At 41.8% G+C, this 21859-nt stretch overlaps 1 protein-coding gene across 2 annotated transcripts in view; it reads right to left on the minus strand.

The window, feature by feature from the left end:
• INTU (inturned planar cell polarity protein) overlaps positions 1-21859 on the minus strand; it is a 1478455-nt gene that overhangs the window by 1259570 nt on the left and 197026 nt on the right. For both annotated transcript variants that reach the window (XM_044061672.1, XM_044061671.1), the window contains exon 3: positions 20680-20765. In XM_044061672.1, the coding sequence (XP_043917607.1) occupies positions 20680-20765 (86 nt within the window). The remainder of the gene's footprint in view (positions 1-20679; positions 20766-21859) is intronic.

Raw genomic sequence — 21859 nt, forward strand, 5'->3', positions numbered from 1 at the left:
CAAGATTCCCTTATTGGGATGTGCAGGTAGGCTTCCTTTAAATCCAGTGTTGCCAACCAGGCATCTTTGCCTAGCATAGGAAGCAGCTGCTGAAGAGTTAGCATCTTGAATTTTCAGCTGCCCGCCTGTGGGTGTGAAGGACAAGTCACCTGGCAGTATTGGCACTGTCTTATAAACCCAGACAGGAATCTTTTGGTTTTCTAGGGTCCAGCAGGAACAGAAGATGAAAATGCAAGCTTTGCGAACACCTACTGTTCAAACCAAAAGCTAAGCACACACACATATGCACATATACAAAACAATAAACCGGTAAAACACTCAAAGGCAACTCCAACAAGAAACTGCATACACCCAACAAAAGGAGGATGGTGGGAAGGTACTGTCACAGTAAGTCAGTGTATTCTATGGACATATACTATTACAGGTATGTAGGGCCTGTAACAGGCCTATGGGTAAGATCTCCAAGTTTGTCTGCCACAATGCTCTACTCTGATGGGATGTATGATATCGAAGTCACAGAATGCTGTAAAGCCAGCTCCTAGGCCATTATTGTTACCAGTACAGAGGATATGACCTTGTGTGACGACCATGCCCTGGCCCAGCAATCAAGGAACCTCAATCCTCACCATTAACACCAGGGAGGTTGTCTCCTAGAAGAGGAAAGGATAGCTAATACACACAGTAAAGTAGAATTTCCCTTAAGTGCACACAGAGATCACAGTCAGTCTGGGGCTGGTTGCTCCCTTGCTCACCAGGTCCCCAATAAGACTCCCCACTGGCACAGCTATAGGGTCCAGATCTCAGCCTAACTGGGCAAGCTAAAACCTCCAGTACCCTCTCTGTCCAACCAGTGCTTTGTGTCCCTGCCAAGTAGCTGACACAACACACACACTTTGAGATAAGTATTTATACAACTTACAGACACTCCTGGGAAAGGCTGACACAGATTCTCCAGCTGTGCCCCTTTACCCAGACTATACAGTAGTAATTACTGCCACCACCCAGTTAATATCAGCTACTAAAAGGCCCTTAAAAGGGTGTCCAATTATTACTATATGCAATGTACTCTAGAGCTTATCTCTACACAAATCAGCCACAGGTAGAAGGCTTTAAAAATATTTAATAAATAATTAAAACACAAGACAAAATTACTGCACCACAGAGATATCTAGGAGTTCAGAGACCAGACAGAAACTTAAAATAATACAGTAGGACAGGTCTGTTGTCAAAGAAAAATACCTAATTAATCTTTACTAGCTTTAACTATTCCTACAAGAAATCACAGTGCTAAAACTTACATGTGAGTACAAGGCAGAGTGCTGATAAGTTAGATGTCCAAAGTCAAAATGCTTTTAGTCTCTTGTGAAAAATAGTATTTTAAACATTACTAACAAACATGTTTGCTGGGTTCCTCCCCCAAATTACATCATTTTTGACACTTAGGTTTTTCCAGGCAAACAAACTGCATTATTTAGCAATCTAACACCTGCACAGAAACCTACAACAATACAAGGCATTTCACATGTATATGCTAGCAAAAACTAGAGCAATAAAGCACATTCCACATCTAAATTCTGGTCATAAACTTTAGCCTTAAACAATGGGCATGAAACCTTCATCCAGCCACACTGGAACCGATTTGTAAAACATTAAAGAGCTTCATAAGATCTTTTCAACTTAAAAAGACACATTTGAAATACTTGGCTTGGTTTTCCTTATAGCAAATGGCAATGTTGCAACAATCTTGAAGTTCACATTTTACAGTGTTTTCTTACATTTAAAAACACAAGCCTGTATTGTACATTTATTTATACAGTTGACAGAATTATGTATCAAATTCTATTTGACTAGGCTGGCAGCCTTCGCTCATCTCTCCCCAATCATCACACCTTGTACCATCCGTTGTTTGTTGAAGTACCACATCACTGTAGTGTGTGCATAATTATCAGAAGAGGACACAGAGACCATAGGTGGTGAAGGACTTTCAAGGCTTGAATTACTACCAACATTTCCCTGATATTGATGCGTTTTTATATGCCATTGGGCCCCAAGTGGCTTGCACTTGCACCATCAACATTGCTCTTCAAGTGAAGTCAGACAAATCTGCATGGACAGACTGAGCTGGCATTGGTGGGGAGAAGGGAAGTCCTAGGTTGATACGTAACTGTGCTCTCCACCACAGTAATACTCATCTGATGAATGGCTGCACCAGCAACTGGGATTCCAGGGAATGAATGTGTTGGATCCAACAATTTTAGACATGCCACTAAATTTTCCTCATGTGGAGACAGGCCACTGGTATCATGAGAATCATGGATGCCATCAGTCCAAGAATTTTTAGGAATTCTCTTGCAGAGAGGAAGAATTCTTCCTGGAAAATTCCAGAAACACCATCTGGTAAGACAGCATCTTGTCTTCATGAAGAAAGGCCATTCTTTTGTTGGAAATGATTAAACAACCCAGAAAAGACTAGTTTTTGTGAGGGTGTCAGACAATTTCCGGAGGTACAACATGAACTCTAGCTGAGAGAGCAAGGCTGAGACCAAATACCTGGAAACAGGCTCTGCACAGAGTATCAAGTCATAACTGCAAGGAAAAATGTGAATCCCCATTGTCTCACACTAGGCCACTACTAGGGCAAGGCATTTGATAAGGCTTGAGATGACAGTGCAGTGGAGAGCCCAAAGAGCAATAAAGAAAACTGATACTACAAGCCTGACTCAACAAATATCAGACGTCTCCTTAAGCAATGATTAAAAGCATCCTTCAAGTCCAGGTTTACCATGAAGCAGTGGTCTGGCAAAACAGGAAGCTTTGTCTGCAGGGTGGGCATCTTGAACTTGGGGAACCTGACAAAAGTATCAACAGTAAAGACCCAATATCAGTCTCCACTACAGCTCTTTTTTGGGAGCCAGGAAACTTCTAAAGTAGAAATATTTCATTCTTTCTGAAGGAGGGACTGGTTCTATGAAGGAGGGACTGGTTCTATGAACCCAGAGTCCATCATTTGCTAGAGAATAGGACAGAACAAAAAAATCTGGTCTGGCAGATGAGGGGGAGCCCTCTTGAATAGGGGTCGATGTTCTTTCCACTGCCAGACCCCCACTCCCCAGTAAGGAAACCTCCATAAAAAACTTCTCCAAAGCCAACTTCATGCTACTCAAGTCAGAAGCGACAAACTTCATGATACCCATGCAGACAGGAACTGAAAGTTCGACTGCAGAGTCCTACACTAAGGTACTGTATGAGCACATCCACTCATGCATGAATCGTGCCATCCCAAATAGAACAAAGATGCTCTCCTCAAAAAAAAAAAAAGCCAATCTGGTGGTCCCCTGCCATAAACAAACTTTACAACAAAAGGAAGAAACTGTTGCAGAAAAGAGGAAAATCCCACAAAGCAAAAAATTCCCTTACCAGCCTCAGTAAGAAGTGGAGATCTCTCGTAAAATCCTCCAAAGCTAGTAATGAAAATAAAATTGTCAAAGATTCCAAAGACAACCACAAGGCATTCTATAACTATGTCAAGAATATAAATGTCAATGCTCGGATCTGCTCTGAGCTACAACAGAATGGCATTAAACATATTGATCCCAAGGATATTGCCAATATCCTGGCAGATCGATTCAGTGCCAACTTCACCCCCGTCTCACCCACTAAACGGCCCATCTCAATACCGAAAGATTGACACATTCCAGTAATAACAGTCACACAGGTAAAAAGCGCACTCTCCAAAGCTAAGAATACAGCATCCATGGGACCAGATGACATCCCTGGCTGTGTACTACATGAACTACAAAATGAACGGGCACCTCACCAAAGTGTCATGTTTAATCATACCCTCACCTCAGGCTTCGTGCCTACTGAGTGGTGCACAGCTACAGTTATCCCACTCCACAAGGGGGAATCCACCTTGGATCCCGGGAACTACTGCCCCATCAGTCTGACAAGCCTGATCTGCAAGGCCATGGCACTTATTATCATGGAACTTATAAACAAAGATATTGGCAACCTTCAAACACTGGACCCCACCCAGTTTTGGTTCGTGAAGGGCGGATCTCGTCTTCTGAACCTGACTGACTTCTTCGAATCAGTCTCCAGAGCCGTGGATGAGGGTAAGGCAGTCCACACAGCTAATCTGGACCTCGCCAAGGCCTTTGACACCATCCCCCACTCTGGAATCATAGATAAACTTACTAAGCTGGGCATTAATCCCTACATCACTTGATGGGTTGCCAACTAACAGAACCCACACTGTAAAAGTAGCGGACTCCAAATCCATCTCCAGACAAGTGGAGTAACTCCGGGTTCACTCCTGGCACTGCTCTAGTTTGGCATCTACTTCTCTGAAGTCCAGGCCAACATTAAGGGACTCTGGCTAACAAAGTTTGCAGATGACTGCAAACTGGGAGCCATTATTGAATCCCCAAATGATGTGGATAATCTACAAAAGGGCCTTACAGAAGCAGATGCTTGGTGCCAGAGGCATCGGCTCAAGTTCAATGCCAAGAAATGTATAGTTATCCCCTTTTGGAAAAACATTGTACCCGTGAATTACCACATAGGTGGCAGTACACTAAACACCGAAAATGTGATAAGAAACTTAGGGACATAGGTGGACAGTGGTCTCACCTTCAATAACCACATTGCCAGAACAGTCAGGAAATCCTTCCATGTGGCACACCTCATCACTAAGGGCTTTTCTTCCAGAAAAAAGGAGGTCATTGTCCCTCATTAGACCCATTATAGAATACAACGATCCATTTGGTATGTACCTCTCAAGACATCTGCAACAACTGGAAAGTCCGCAGAAATACCTCACTAAAGGAATCTCAGACCTAAAGCAGATGCCCTGTGCTGACCACCTTAAAAAATTCCAGCTATACTCTGTCACATATCATCTACTCAGTGGCGACCTCTGCTTAACATACAAGGCCATGTCACACTTAAAGAAATTCCAATCTCTCAGAGGCCCACACTCCAGGGATCTAAACCTTGTCATCACAACAAACAAAACATGCTGAAGGGATGGGTTCCTGACCCAGAGACTCTCCAGAATCTAGAATAGACTGCCCATACATGGCAAGTAGAGCGCCTCCTTGGCCCTCTTCAAATGGAACCTTGACGATTGGATGGGAGAAAGGAAATTCACCCCAGGGATCACGTCAGTCACCCTGCTAGACAGGGGTCCACGGAAGTAAATAGTGTGGGAAGAAATAGCCAGGGAATTGTTATGGCTAGGCTTGTATACGCCCTAGGGCTGATAGCCTAGTACCAACCTATGAACCACCTGTAGCCCCTGCTAATGATGCTGAGCATCCATTTGTTGGAAACCATTGATGGCCAGACTGCCTTGTTGAGAGCTAAATTTCAAGATATGGCACCCAAAGGGGAACTGGAAAAAGACTAGGTGCCACACATTGACATAGTCGTATGCTGAAGTGGGATTATCCTTTTTTGGAATGGAATTATTCTTGTTAGATTTGGTGACATTCTTCTTCCACCATTTAATTTTAGTATCTTGTTTTTTGCTCGGCTGGCACTTCTGTTTGGTGGCCACTGAAAAGTATCCTGCTTAATTATTTTTATTTTACATTTGGTAACCGGGAAAGTCCGACTGGACACAGGTCCTTTTTCAGCAGGGGCCTGGGAAACAAAGCTCCACAATACAAGAAATAAAATGCAATACAAAAATAGGATTCAAAAATACAATTCATAAAGACAGTATATACAGCATCAACATACAAGGTATAGAACAGTTATACAAAGTGTGAAAAGTAAATCTTTTTGATGAAATATACAGGTTACAGTATATATAGAAAATGCAGTTTAAGAGTTACATGACTTGTGGTAGGGATTACGTACAGTACAGGTTTTAGGTATCAAACACAATAATTAGACTTATATGCAAGGGATATGATACAATACCATTTGTAGTTGCATACAAAACCTAGGTCTGAAACATACATTGCAAATACTTAATCTTGTGAATATATAGTATAGCAGGCTGAACAAGGAGTTGAGAAATTAGAATCACAGGATTGTGAGGTTAGTAGTTAGTTTAGTTGGTGTACATGGTTACATAATTCCAGATCTGAGAGAGAATTAACCAGGGGTAGTGCAGGAGCATAACCATGTACCTGCCAGATGAGTTTTTAGAATTTGTTTAAACTTCGTTAAGGAAGAATGGGATACTTACATTATGAGGAAGTGTGTTCCATTTTTTTTTATATATAGTTGGAGAAGAGGGGGTCACCAGCTGTGTTGTTGGCTTTTGTTTCTCGTAGTAGTAATCTATTACGTGAGCAGAGTGTTCTATTGTTTGAATATGGAAGCATTACATTTGAGGGTGGGGGATTTTTCGGGATGGTGAAGGATTATGTGAGTAAATATTAGTTGGTTCTGGAGGAGGGGTTGGGGGAGTTAAAGCCAATTAAGTTTTTAAAAGCTGAACAATGATGTGACCTAAAAGGAGAGTCTGTGGCAAACCTGTCTATTTTACTGTAGCAGGAATCGAGTTGGGCAACTTCAGTCTTTCTCAAGTTTGTGAGTATTGGAAAGGCATAGAGGAGTGCAGATATGAGAATGGTGTGTGCTATAGTGGATTCACCCTGTTTAGTAAGGAACTGTTTACTTCTGTAAAGAACACACAGTTTTATGCACTTTCTTTATGGTCTGGGAGAATCAAATTTCATATTGCAGTCGATTTAGACACCTAGAAGTTTAGTGTGGGTTACAGGGGAAATGATGGTTTGGTTCTTGGCCATAATATTGAAGGAGGGGCTTGATGCAGTGCATCTTGTCAGGTTAAACAGAAGAAGTTTTGTTTTGTTTGGGTTGAGATTTAACCTGGAGTTTTGTGAGCCATTCCTCAGCTGAGCGAAAGGAATATTTTCTGACTAAATGAAGCTCCTGTAGGGTGGAGGCAGACAGATTAAGGTTGAGTCATCCACATATTGGATAATAGAAGCATAAAGAGGGTAAGTATGTCGGTTATTAATATAAAGTGAAAAAGTAGGGGTCCTAGAATGGAACCTTAGGGAACTTCTATCGTAACTGGTCAAAGTGGGGAGAGGTCGCTCTGCCACTGGACAGCCTACTAGCGACCTGATAAATAGCTTTGTAAACAAGAGCTAGACGGCTGACTGATATTATACTCAGACTTTGGATAAGTTTACTATATGTAACCATGTTAACGGCCTTGGAAAGGTCAAGAAATATAGCAGATACAAATTTACCATTGTTTCTGTGGTGGTTTACTGTGTTGGCCATTACTACAGTATAAGCTCTATGAGGGGGACGAAAGCCATGCTGGGTGTTAGATACAAGTTTTGTGTGTGTGTGTGTGTGTGTGTGTGTGTGTGTGTGTGTGTGTGTGTGTGTGTGTGTAAGTGATCCATAATTTGTATTTGTTTATGAACACATCTTTCTAGGATTTTGGATAGACTGGATAATATGGCTACTAGACAATAATTACTTCTGTGAAGTTACTGCCTTTGTGTAGGGGTATTATGTAGTAGATTTTCCAGATCTCTGGGACTATATTCTCTGACATAGATCTATTGGTAAGGATGGCTACAGAGTAGGCTACTGCATTGGCAACAACTTGCAGAAATTCTCCTGGGAGTGTCTGCGGCTAGGGTAGTGGGTTTAAATTTATTTTTTTATGCTGTTGATGGAAACTGGTTGGAATGTGAAGGAGTTGTTAATGCCTGAGTTGGATGGTTCTGTGCTGGGGGTGAATTCTGAAGATTAGATAAGGCAAGTATGGTTTCAGTGAAATAATTGTTGAATTGGGAAGCTATGTTTTCAGTGGTGTTATTGGTAAATGGGGTGGGGGGCTGGTTGATTTTCCTGGAAGAACATTAACAACAACTGCCTAGAACATTTGAAAGTTATTTTTGGTGCTTTATTTGTATATTCTGGTAGAAATTAATTTTATCTTGTTTTACTGATTTCTTTGCTTTACTTCATAGCTCTATGTTTGACTATTTTGATGTTTGGGACCTGAAAGAATGCCAGTGGCTCTTGGCTTTGTCTCTAGTTAGTAGTTACCTAGTTTTGTTACTTAGACGAGGAGCAGCCTTTGACTTGGTTCTAAGAGGTGTGTGTATGTTCAGGATATCTAAAAAAAAGCAGAGTTAAAGAACTGAACTGCTTCTTCTACGGGAAGGAGCTTTAGAGGTGTCCAGTTACAAGTTTGTAATGCTGATAAGAAATTGGTGGTGTTAAAATGTTGTTTGCTTCTTATTAGATAGTAAGCAGACTGTTTGTTCTGATGAAACCTATGCTTAATTAGAAGGATTGGCTGACTGTCACTCAAGCTGCCAAGGAGGCAACCAGACTTAAAGGAGAGGGTAGGTTTATTTAGTAGTATCCAGTCAATGGTTGATTTTCTTTTTGGTTGCTTTATCTATTCTTCTGAGGGATTGGATGACTTGAGAAAATCCATAAAGGCTGATAAATTGGTGGGTTTTGAGGAGAGCATGACACCCAGTCAATATTGAAATCACCCACGATGATAGTTTCAGGGAGTAATGATTTGGAGGTACAATGCAGTAGGTTTTCCAGGGTTGTTACATTGTTTCATGGAGGGCTATATCATCCAATTATGATAATGACTTTAAGTTAATTTCAAGTTTGGAAAATATTTCTGTATTATCGAAGCTGGGAATGGACAGATCTAGAGCCTTTACTTGTAGGCTGTTTTTAAATAGAATTGCTACCCTGCCTCCCTTTTTGGTTATTTTGTCTTGCGTAGGATATTGTATCCAGGAGGAAGAATATCATTGTTACTGTTGACTGGTTTTAACCAAGTTTCAGCTAGTACCATGACATCAGGAGAGTACAGTGAGAGATTGGCTTGAAGTCAGTGGACCTTAGGTAATATGCTGCTAACATTAATGTTTAGAAGTAGCAGGTTGGAGTTACTGTGATGTGTTAAATAAGTTAGTAAGAGGTGGTAGAGGAATAGGGTTGGATTTATTTTGCTGTACTGCACGGGGTCCTGGGTTGGGGTGAATGTCACTGGAGAGTTGTAGCCGAGTAGTAATGTGTAGCAGAAGTTTTAAGAGTTTAGGTAGGAGTTTGGTATGTTTGAGAGAATTGTGAGATTTTTGGATTCAGTGGGAACAGTTTAAAAGGAAGATAACCTATGTAGGTAGTGTTGTAGAGACTGGGAGTGATAGTAGTGTAATGTGGTCTTGGTTTGTGGAGGTGTAGTGTTGTATGTAGGGGAGGGCAAGTTTGACTGTGTAGTTTAATATGATAGCAAATGAGGTAAAGTACAGTTGTGTACACTTACCATAAATGTAGATGTTCAAGTGTATTCACTGTTGCAGTCATCATATTTGGTTTTATCTGCCTGCAGGTAGCCCTCAGCCGGCCTGAATACCAGAGTCTTCGGATTTCTGCATCAGATGGTGTCACTTCTTCCTTGACATCAGGTTGTCAGGGGTATAAAACATGCAGCCGACGCCATTACATCAGTTTTTCTTGCCCCAGATGTCGGGTGCCCCCACAATAGGAAGCAATTATATAGTATGGTACACCCCCCAGCAAAAAAGAAATACACATGATATAATGCATGCCAAACAAGAAGGAAAGGAAGAGCCAAGAAAAGTCAGGGGGCTGGACGGAGGGTAACCAGGACTGCAACAGTGAATACACTCGAACATCTACATTTATAAGTAGTGTACACAACTGTACTATGTTCTTCATGTTTCACTGCTGCAGTCATAACATTTGGGTCGATTCCCAAAGCTAAGGAAGGGAAGAGGAAGTTAGAGAGTATTAGGGCCAGCTATTAATCCCTGCAAGACTGCAGTGGCAAATCCAGCTCTGGATTTAGAAAAGATAGGCAAGTGGTAATGCTTGGTGAAGGTATGTACTGAGCTCCAGGTAGCAGCTTCTAGGATGTCCCTGGTAGGGACCCCTCTCAGAAATGCTGCAGAGGTAGATGCAGCCCTGGTGGAATGTGATCTTATCCCCTGTGGGTAGGTTTTCCATGGTGCTTGTAGCAGAAATGAATGCAATGAGCTATCCATTTGGAAATGGTTTGCTTTGAAATAGCCTTCCCCTGTGCCCCTGCATCAAAGCTAACTAGCAGCTGTTCAGATTTTCTGATAGATTCTATTTGGACAGGACTAAACCTAAGTAGTCTGTGCACGTCCAGAGAGTGCAGTATTCGTTCCCCTTTGTTTTGTGGATTAGGGAAAAAAGTAGGCAAATGAATGTACTGATTTAGGGCCACAGAAGACACCACCTTGGGCATAAAGAAGGATTAGTTCTGAGGGAAACCCTGTCCGCATGGAGGATAACGAAGGGTTCCACTGCCATGAGGGCTTGTAATTCAGATACTCTTCTAGCTGAAGTAATGGCTAGAAGGAAGGCTGTTTTCCAATAAAGGAATTTCAACTCTGCTGTTGCACCTGGCTCAAAGGGGGGGACTTTTCCAATACAAAGTTAAGGTCCCAGGGCTGGAGTGGGAGCTCTCCTAGGGGGTCTTAAATTTTTGGCCCCTCTAAGAAATTGCTTTAGCAAGGGGTGAGAGAAGAGGGGTGGCTCAGTATTATGATGTGCTGAAATAGCAGAGGCATGAATTTTAATTGACGAGAAGGGTAGGCCCTTGTGGAGCATTTCTGTTAAGTACTGTAGAATATGAGGTAAGCTGGGCACCACTGTGCCCATCCCCTGAGCTAGGCTCCAGGAACAGTACCTTTTCCACTTTTCAGCATAGGATTTTCTAGTACTAGGCCTCCTTGTCTCCAGAATGACATCCAGTACCTGCTTACTGAAAGATGCTACGTGAGAGCTCAAGGAATTAGCCAGGCTGCAAGGTTCAGGGTTTGAAGCGGAGGGTGCAGAATCTGGCCCACCTGCTGAGACAGCAGGGAAGGGGTCTGAGGCAGGTGCCATGGTTGTAGAAGTGTCATACTGCACAAGATGGGGTACCAGTGATGGCGTGTCCAGTCTGGTGCAATCAGTATTGTCCTTGGCTTGTCCTGTTTGATCTTTAGTAGAACCTTCGAGAGGAGAGGCAGAGGGGGAAAGGCATAAATGGAGAGGCTTTCCCAGGTGAAGGACAGGGCATCCACTTTCCAAGCTTGGCTGTGGGGAGTTCGTGTGCAGAATTTGTGCAATTGGTAGTTTTGAGGGGAGGCAAAGAGGTCTACCTCTGGAGTCCCCCATTTGTTCCTCAAGAGGTTGAATATTTTGGGTTCTAGTTTCCATTCATGTGGGTCCATGAGATTTCTGCTTAGGTCGTCTGCCAGTGTTTGCCTGGCAGTAATTGAGTTTGCAGGTGTACTTGGTAGCTCGAGGCTGTGTTCCACAGAGCCATGGCTAGTCTTCAGAGAGGGTACAAGTGGGTTTCCCCCTGCTTGTTTATGTACCACAACTGTGGTGTTGTCTGTCTTTTCCAATAGTTGTCCTGGAAGAATACGGTCTGTCATAGCATTCTGTACAGCTAACATTTCTTTTTGATTGATATGCAGGTGCATCTGTCTAGAGTTCCATCTGCCCTGAATGCACTGCCCTGCCATGTGAGCCTCCCCATGCATAGTCTGATGCATTTGTTGTTAGGGTTTGGGTGGCAGGGGGTAGAGTGAAAGGGGGTCCCTTGTTGTGGTAGCAGGCCACTGCCCATCAAAGGAACTCTGTCTTCATACAAGGAATGATAGAAATCATTGTTTCCAGGTCCTGAGAATTTTGACACCATAGGCTTTTTATATACCACTGGAGTTTCCTCATAAGCAGTCTTGCATACAGAATTAGTAAAATGCAAGAGGCCATGAACCCCAGGGCTTGCAGTATTTTCCTTGGAGATAGCTGGGGTTTTGTGGCCAATAGTTTGAAATAGGTTGTCAAATAAACTTGTTTCGCTGGAGTGAGGAATGCCATCTGGGAAGTTGTGTTCAAGCTTGCTCCCAGGAATACAATCTGTTGGCAGGGTACTAGGTGAGATTTATTTTCATTGACGGTGTACCCCAGAGAGGTTAGAAGTTTCTTTACGAATGCCAGATGTTGTAATAGGAAGTCCTGGCTTTCTGCCTGAATAAGACAATTGTCCAAGTATGGGTACATTTGAATATTTCTCTGCCTGCAAAATGCAATGGCTGGTGCTAAACACTTTGTGAATACCCTGGGCTCAGTAGATAAGCCAAAGGGAAGTACAGAGAACTGATAGTGCATCGAGCCTGCCCTGAAGCATGGGTATTTTCTGCAAGATTCCCTTATTGGGACGTGGAGGTAAGCTTCCTTTAAGTCTAGGGTTGCCAGCCAGTCATCCTTGGCTAGCATGGGAAGATGCTGTTGCAGAGTTAGCATTCCGAATTTTGGAACTACCAGAAAGGTGTTGAGAATAGAGAAGTCCAGGATCTTGAATAAAAACCTTGCCTCCTTTGTTCTTCTGGGACAGGCTGAATAGCCCTGATATTGACAAGAGAGAACCTGCTGTTGGGCCTCCACCCACTGATTTGGGGGTAGGTCTGGCCAACCATTTGGGGTTGGGTAGTGGAATCCGTATCCTTGGGAAACTTGCGTTCAAAACCCTTGTCCTGGGTAATGAGTTCCCAGTTTCTTGCATGCAGGGCAAGCTTTCCTCCTAAGGGAGCAGGTAGTTGAGCAGGGCATGGAAGGGTTAAGGTTAAGTCATTGTGCCATTTTTCCGTAGGGGGTGGCTTACTACTCCCTGCTTTGGAAATGGGAGCCCCCCACTGTTTAGGTCTGTGCATAGCCTGAGACTGTAGTCTAGATGGTCTGCTGTTCCTGGGTTTGGACTGAGAAGGCCTAGAAGGGACTGGAAAGGACCAGTTCTTTGAAGGCCAATGCCTACTGAATCTGGGAGGCTGCACTTGCATAGATTTAGCTTTTTCTTCCATCCTTTTGAGGACTTATTCTGCTTTGTTGCCAAAAAGGTGGCTTTGGTTTAAGGGAGCATCCAGTAATTTAGCTTTTACATGATCTGGCAAGTTTTGTTCTTTAAGCCAAGCATGCCTTCTAAGTACAGACCCAGTGACAGCAGCCCTGCAAGATGCTTCTAAAGCATCAAAACCACATTGCAAAGTATGTTTACCAATTTGTTCTGCAGAAGGCATTAAATCCTGGAATTCTGTGTGTTCAGTACACTCAGGAATCAACATCATTTTCTGTAAGTAACCCCATAACATGCTGCTGATACTAGCAGAAGTGTATACCTTCTTACCCCATCTGTTTAAGCCTCTACAATCTCTATCAGAAGGTGTAGGATTTTTGGCAACAGTAGCCTTAATGCCTTTTGGTCCTTGGGAAATGGTCTCTGGATCCACAGAAGGATTCTTGAAGAGGAACTTGTGAGACAGTCAGGTACTCTCTAGTACCTGCCAGATTTTCTGGGAGCTGGAAGTAAAATGTCTGGGGTAAGGCTAGATTCCAAGAAAGCGTTATCTACAATGTTCAGAAAAGGAGGGATAGCTAAAGGCCTGTGTTGAGGTAGGAGTAAAAATTCTCCAAGTCTCTTTTTGGACTCAAGAGAGATCCTGGCTTTCCCAGCGGAAATGCTCCCTAAGAGAGAGTGCAAGGTTTCACCAAAAGAAAAATCCTCTGGAGGGGAAGCAGAGGGAATGGAATCCTCTGCACCAGAATCCTCATAAGTAGATAAGGGCAAATCCTGGTAATCAGAAGGAGCAGAAATATCAGATTCCTGATCAGAAGAATCAGAAAGAAAATCAGTTGTAGGTCTCAAAGGGGGAAGGCTGGCTTCCCCTAATTAAGGTAATAAGGTCTTCAGCCATTCTAAGCATTTGTTTTTTTAGGCATATGGGCCAGAGCCTGCAATTTGGTTGTCGGTTTTCTAGGCGTGGTGCGAGTTTTTGGCCTGGATGAAAACGATGGCGTCAGTTTAATATGAATGTCTGTAGGCCTGAATACACCCTCAGAAGCTGGTGCCTGCACAGCGGCTCCAGACCCATCCAAGGTAGAGACATCTGCAGGTTCCCTAGTCGAAGAAGCATCTCTCGGCATACCAGACTCCGAATAGGTCTCAGTAGAGGCCTGTGAATCAGAAGTAGCGGGTATCAGGGGCTGCAAAAGCACCTCACTGAGTACCGGTGGACTGGAAACTAGCTTAACGGAAGCATCATCGGCAGTTTTGGACCTATGCGGTCTGTCTCTGTCTTTATCCCTGCGTTTTTTCGGAATATTGGTAGTCGGATGGCTTGACGAAGCCATTTCGGAGTACACAGAACGAGTACGAAAGTAATTAGCTGCAAAAATAGCCCGACGATGAAAAGTTCAGGTGTTGAACAAGGCACAAAACAGACGAGGGACGCCTTCATCTGGGCCTAAACAGGGGATGCAGTAAGAATGAAAATCTCTATGAGGTATTTGCTTTCCACAGGTAAGACAATTGTTAACTTTTACTGACATCGGTTAGAGCAAGAAAAAGGATCCCCAATGGGGTACTTAGCTTTTTTGAAGACTTCGGGTCTCAAACTCAAACAAAAATTTCAGGAGTCAGCCAACCAGCACTTGCTAACTGCTTCGGGCATCGTGCGGCATGAAAGACTGATGTAATGGCATCGGCTGCATGTTTTATACCCCTAACGACCTGACGTCAAGGAAGAAGCGACATTATCCGATACAGAAATCCGAAGACTCTGGTATTCAGGCTACCTGCAGGCAGATAACCCAAATGTGATGACTGTAACAGTGAAACACAAAGAACATCAGCAGAATATTAGTAGAGTAGTGAGGAGAGTGTGAAATTTGAGTGCACAAGTGAGTCTGGTTGCAACAGGAGGCATTATTAGGTGAGAAATATGATTGTAGTATATCATGTAGTAATGTGGAGTGCTAGACAAGAGACACTGGTGGGTTTAGAAAGGAAAATATAAGGATAACGTGAATAGTGATGTGGTAGGTGTAAAAGAAAGGGTTAATTGCGCAATGGGAGGTGACGTAGTGATATTGGGTCCCTTGTGTTAAGGTAGAAATGTTGACTGTTTATTATATTTGCTGTGTTGAAAAGGGAAAGCGAGTTAGAACAGAGAATGAATATTATTTAGAGTATAGTGTGTTGTAAAGTAGTGAAGGTAATGGTTTTTGGTTGTGTGGGTGGGATGTAATGCAGAGGTAGTGCTGTTATGTGACTGGTTGGTTTGTAGGGGTGTGACTAAGGGAATACAAGTCTAGGTGATCTAGGGATGAGTGGGAATGGGGGTACAGTAGAGGAGCGGAGTGAGCCCAAGTATAGTGAGGACGAACAGAGTGGGATTACACTTGCTTTGGAAGGTGTGTGCAATAACCAATCTGTAATTTGTGATGGCTAGTTGCAGCACTTTTGAACCAAAGAGCTAGGTAAGGGAGAAATTCTGCGTCGGATCGAGAAATGGACCTTAGTTAACCTGAAATAACCACGTTCGGGATGGTAATATAGTAATTGCTTAAAAATTTGAAGGGGAACTGTTGAATCTTAAATTATTACAGCAAGTAAGAACAGTGCAGGATTACGGCAGATTAAAGAGAAAGGTTTTGTTTGAGGGGAAGAAACAGATGGAGTGATAAAAACAGTGCAGTACTGCAACAAATTAAACAGAAATGGTTTGTTTGCAGGAGGAAACAGACTGAGTAGTGGGGAGGGGAAAGCAGCAGTTTCTGGTGGTTTTCTACAGCCGCATTTTGTCTGTAGTACTAAAGAGTTATCATACAATACAAGTGAAACTAAAGTTAAATCTACACATACTTAAAGTGTCCTTTTTGTTTATTTTGGTATGGTGCTTGTAGGATGTCTGTGGGACCAAAGCTTCCTTGGTTTCTGCATGTCAGGAACCATGGATTGTTTTGAGAGTACAAACTTTATTTTGACCAAGGACAAAGGTCAGGTAATTATCCCAGTGTTGAGTCTTACTGCATTAGCAAAATTCACGCACAAGTAACGGTTCGTACCTCTCTGCCTAAAATGCAGGGAAAGAAACTAGGGAATATGAAACATTATTGACACCCCTTGCATCAGTTTTATCTGCGTCATTCCACTGTTTGAGGCTCTGACTAGCTGCATTAACAATCATACAATCAGACTTAATCGGGGCATACATAATCTCATTTTTTAAATCATTAAAAACAATTCTGTCTATGCAGCCAAGCATCCTCATCACTGACTTTACTGCATTTCTAAAACTAGTATCAGTTGTTTTGAGGGTTAAAGGTAGGAAGGTAGGAAGGTATAAAATACCACTTTGGCATAAAAGATTACCACTGATAAGAAGGGAAGATGGGATGATGCTGAACTGAGATGGAAGATGAGGAGATGGGGAAGGGCCTGCCAGCCTGGAGAGCCATGTCATTAAAGTGTGGAAGTCCAGAGGAAAGGAAAGCTGTGATGACTTGAGGCAGCAGAGGTTCAGGGGGCAGCAGGCAGGTTCAGCAATGTTAATTTTTCTAGTATGTAATTAAGGTTAGGTGCTTGGAGGTTTTTTTCTTGGAGGCTGCTTCTCTTAGCCTCTCTGAGGAACTGCCGTAAGAGTGGAAAAAGAGAATAAGAGAATCCTGTGTTGATTCTGCAGAAATGGCTTGAGGCGTATTATTTTAATTGAAAATGAAGAAATTGACTTCAGCAGTTTCAGCTAAAACTACTGTAAAACCTGAACCTGATAGGGTTCTAGGTTCTTTCCTCTCTTTCCTTTTTCTCATTCCAACAACAAAACATTTTCCATTTTTCTAGTAGAATGTTCTTCTAGATGGCAAATGCATCCTGCACCCAAATGACATCCTGCTTGGGTCTGATGAGTAGGGTTTCCATGCAGCCGGCACGAGGTTGAGGTTTTCAGCTGACTGTGGAAGGGTTTTGTAGCTGTTCTGCGCAGAAGCAGCGTCAGCAGAAAGAGGCAGCAGGGACCAGAGAGGAGTGTGTTAGGCTCCTCAGGTGGATACCAGTGTTGCCTTGGCCAGTCTGGAGCATCATCATCATCATCGGTTTGTCTGTTCTGTTCTTGCTCAAAAGCACCGGCAAGGCAGAGGCAGAGGTGGGAATATATAAACTCCATGTTGCCCAACTGAATGAAAAAGGGCGCCACTTTCCAGGCCTTTGGATGGAAGGTCCTCAGGCTCCTCCAATGCATGCTCTAAAGTAGGTTTTGACAAGAGAAAGAATGGAAATATCATCTCTGACAGACTTTTTGCTCAGCAGGTAACCATGCAGTGAACTCGTCTAAACCATACATAACACTTCAACACAAGCCACCACATAAATCACTGGCAATTAAACAGTTTGAGAGCTTCCATGCTGGATTAAGAACAACTTGTTTCCCTGATATTCTAGCCATTTGCCTAGTTTATCTGAAGGGACTGGGTTTGAAGAAGACAAAGTATTTTTTATTAGGAGATGTCACTGGAAACATAAAAGCAGGATCCACAGATAAGGGGGCTTGGAGGACAGATATGGCTGAGCCTACCCTGAATGTCTTAAACACTGTTTTAAGCAGAGCCTTAAGCAGAGAAGAATTACAAGCTTTCTTAAAAACATCCTCCAACATTGGGATCAATGGAGTAAAGGTCTCCACATTTTGTTTGCTAATCTCCAAAAGATCACAAACCTCACTGATCTCAGGGTCAGCTAATGATTGCTCCCAATTGAATACATCCCTAAATTTAGCCATCATTTGGGAAAAAGAAAACATCTGTTTGTGATCCTGAACTTGTTCACCCTCAGAGTAACCTGACTGACCAAACTCTGACAGTTCTGAAACATCAGATACGAGATCCCCTACAAAATCAAGATTTTTAGATGACTGAACAGTGATGAAAGCACTTACATTTCTCATAACCTGGGTATGCACCCCATAATCAACTGCCTGAACAAAGAATCTAGCCATAGCCACTATCTGGAGAAACAGAGACTGCTGCTCTACAACATGATGGGTCATCTGAATCTTTTTTGAATACACTACACTAGTGGAAGAATCCGTTGGGGAGGGAAGAGATGTGTTAACACTGGCAACATATTCTCCCCCCTGACTTCCTCTGCATCTAAAGGGTTTGGTTCACTCATACCTGAAGCAGGCAAAGGTACAGCCTTGGAAGACATGTCTGACCCTTGTGTCATGCACAGTTGTGGTACCACACCACACCAGGGAAGCTGGAGGTAACAGAAGACAAGTTGTCCAACAGCCTTGCCCTAAAGAGTCATAAGCCATAGGCTGAGGCATACTTTTTAAATTTTATTTCTAAGTGTTTTAGGGGTACATGGTTGGAGAGGGGGCACTGTATTGGAGCCCATCAAGTCAGGGGATATAAACCTAGCTAGATCAACACTAAAAATTGGATGCATGGTCAGCCCAGTATAAAATGGGCAAAACCCACTATTCTCCCTTTAAATAGGGAGCCAAAGTCAACTTCTACAAGGATACTATACTGAATACTGCACTAAGTAAAAGACAGCAAATTCAGTAACCTAGCTCAAAGTGCAAAATACATGTCATAAAAGCCCTCAATTTTAGTAAATAACAGCTAGTTTCAGCCTCCCATAAATAGAAACAGACAACAATCACCTTAGACAAGGAAGTAACTATAAACTTATGAAAAATTCCTGTCAGAAATGACTTGCATATAAAATAATGATTTAAATATATTTACAGCATTTAAACAATTTTTATTTAATCACCTCAAATAATCATAGCCCCAAAGAACAAACTGCAAAAGCAGCAAGTTTTCCTGACAAAACTTTCAAAAGAAGTCTTTCATCAACGGAAATAATGGCTGCAATTAGCTCACGGTTCTGGAAGCACGAAGCAATGAGAGTTACTGCTCTAAAATGGCCTTTATACAGAAACTCGGTTAAACATTCACCAATGGCCATAAAACACATTATAAGGGTTTAAAAGCCACAGCAAGTAAGAATTAGTTTGAAATAAACAGTATAAAGTTTATACTGTAAGTAAAATAAAACTCAAATCATACAATTTTGTATTCATTAAAAAAAAAGGTAAATCTGCAGAATACACAATACAAGCACTGATGAAAATGCAGAGGGAGAAAATAAACCCCAAAAGGTTTTCTTATCTGTGCTTGACAGATGAAGTAACCCAGAGAGAGGAACAGTCTTCTAAGAGATCCTTTTCGTACTAAGTCACTAGAAAACTGAAAGGCAGTCTTAGTACTGCCAGGTGATTGGTCCTTCACACCCACAGGCAGGCAGCTCTGAGCTTTGACAGACTGCCAAAGGAAAGGTCGCAGGGCACTACTGCACATATCCTGAGTTAGACTCAGAGCCACACCTAAACAGACTCCTGTCCACGGAATGCTTAAATTAAAAAACAAAACAACTTTCCTATCCAGGAAGTAATTTAAATAATAAATATTAAAAAGGGAAGATTTTTCCCCAAAAGGAACTTATCTGCCCAGCAATGGAACAGCACAAGCCAACCGCTGATCCTCAAAAGCCTGCAGAGGATCTCTCTTTGGCAGTAGGAAAGCACTGATGGGTTTTGCACCCAAACCTATCTTTTTAGGTGGTTCAATGCGAGCTGCCTCATCGTTTGGCTTGTGGAAGGTGTCCAGGCTGTTATATCCTTGGTAGGATATAACCCATATAGCTTAGGCTACTGCAGCAGTGATTAGTATGATAAACACCTATGAATACTTCCCAAGCTCTATGCAACATACTAATACAAGCTATAATTATGAAGTTCCAGGAATATGTCAAATGCCACATGTAACTGTACGTGAGCACAGCATGTGAATAATGACGAGGACGTAAAGCTTGTAAACACATTGCTGCTTTTTTTTCCTAGTATGGTACAGACACAATGATACACAGCCCCTTAATAAAAGCGCAAAGGGCAGACCTTTACTAGTAGTGACATTAAAAGAAAAACTGTGAAAATAAAGACTGCAATTTAAAACTGTATAAAGGTACATGGTATACATATCTAACTGAAGTACAGAAACTGTTACTGTGCAAGTATTATAACAGCAAGTTTTAAGCAGTACAAATATACCAACCACAACATAATGACTAGGTAGGAAGGGAGACTTCTTCAGAGTTGAATTGCAAACAGGAAAAGTAGTGGTAGGACAGGGTGGAGAACAACTACTGCAGTAGTTTCTGCTTGTGTAGCTTTCCCCGCTAGGCCTTTGAAGGAGAGCCAAGCAACAAAACATAGCAGGAGTCAGTCATACAGGTATTGCAAGTAGAAAGCAACTGCACAGCATCTCCCGCAAATACCTTAACACTGGGATGTATTACATTTGTGGTTTGTCATTCAAAAATAACCTCAAATCATTCTGTGAGGCATTTGTAGAGTTGCTAAAATTTTTCATGCTGCATCAGCTGTCTTTTTTGGACACCAAACCATGATTGAAGTTTCAAAAAAATCCTGACCACAGAAAACCACAGCTTTACTTCAGAGTTGGCAGCAATTTGCTACCTACTATGGTCTTCTTTAAAACATATGGTGTAAAACATCAAGAAGAGAACTTTTTTCAGTTCTGGCTTCGCTGACTTTACAAAATACAGCCACCACACCCAGAAGGAAACTTAATTAGTGACAAAAATGCACTGTAATTACAGAAATGGTCTTCTGGCTAAAAGGCAAAAAACAAACTAATTAAATACAAATAAAATATCATAAAACAAACTAGTATATTTGATCTCAAGTTAAATAAATGCTGGTAAAGCAAAAAATGTTACTTGCAGCAGAGTACCTGCATAGGGCCTGGAATGCAAGAAAGTACTCTTTCTATGTTCTCTGAAGAAACATCAACATCATTTACAGCAATAAGGACATCACCTGCAAAACACAAGAAAAGTCAGCTTTAAGAGAGAATGCACTGCATTTTTACAGAAACAATTATTTGCTATATCATCTGAACTCATCCCACTAACAGCATACATAGTTTTGCAGGTTGTTCAATAGGTAAAATGGATAACATTTTTGTCTGTCACTCATAAAAATTTACAATCAGTCAACAGTGTTACTCATTTATTAAAAAAATAAAAGCTGATGCAATATGTGTTTGAAGTTAATTAGTGAACCTGTCCCAGACTGTGGGACTTAGACCCCCACCTAATTATTTCTGGATTTGTCCAAAATTCTTACGCAAATAAGCTGAGAAATATGAACAGGGAACAGTTCACTAGATCAATGTTTATGAACAGAAGAAAGGATTCCTCAAAGCCAGATGCTGAATTGTACTGCAACTATAAAGCAGGGATGACTGTTCAGTACGTACAGTTCACAAAAATGAGGATACGTAAAAAAAGGAAATGATGGCAATTCTTCAGTGAATTCCAAATGTTACTTTAAATAGCATATCAGGCACTTACCAGGATACAAAATGAGATGTTTGCAATCAGCTGCAAATGAGCAAAAGTGAAGGGCATTTAGTAATGGAAATTGAAATGACCACAACAGATTTTCTTATGCATTTAAGAAGTACATATTTAATTAAAGTGTTAACAGGAATGCCCAGCTGGAAGGTCCCATTTTCAATGAAGTCCCGTCGAGACAGGAAATCTCTATACAGAAATCTCCACATATTAGACAAAAATATCAATCGAATGTGAAAACAACAACGAGGCAACAAGTTCAAAGGAAATGTAACTGATGTACACAGGCGTGCAAGCTTTACAAAACTAATTAACCAAGGTACAAACATATACTTCAGGAGAATTTAAATTAAGACAAAATATTAAAACAGAAGCAACAGAACATAATAAAACAGTATCTCTTCATCCAGTACTGTAAAGAGATAAGATGTAAAATGCTATAAAAATATAACAGGACAGAGAGGGCAGGGGTGTACATATATGGTTAGGGTGGCACACTTGGATATAATTAAGTGATCCCATGATTACATCGCCATTTCTTGTTAAAGTGAGATG

This window comes from Protopterus annectens, chromosome 2.part0 (assembly GCF_019279795.1).
Source record: "Protopterus annectens isolate FY-2018-M chromosome 2.part0, PAN1.0, whole genome shotgun sequence".
NCBI classification, from domain to species: Eukaryota; Metazoa; Chordata; order Ceratodontiformes; family Protopteridae; genus Protopterus; species Protopterus annectens.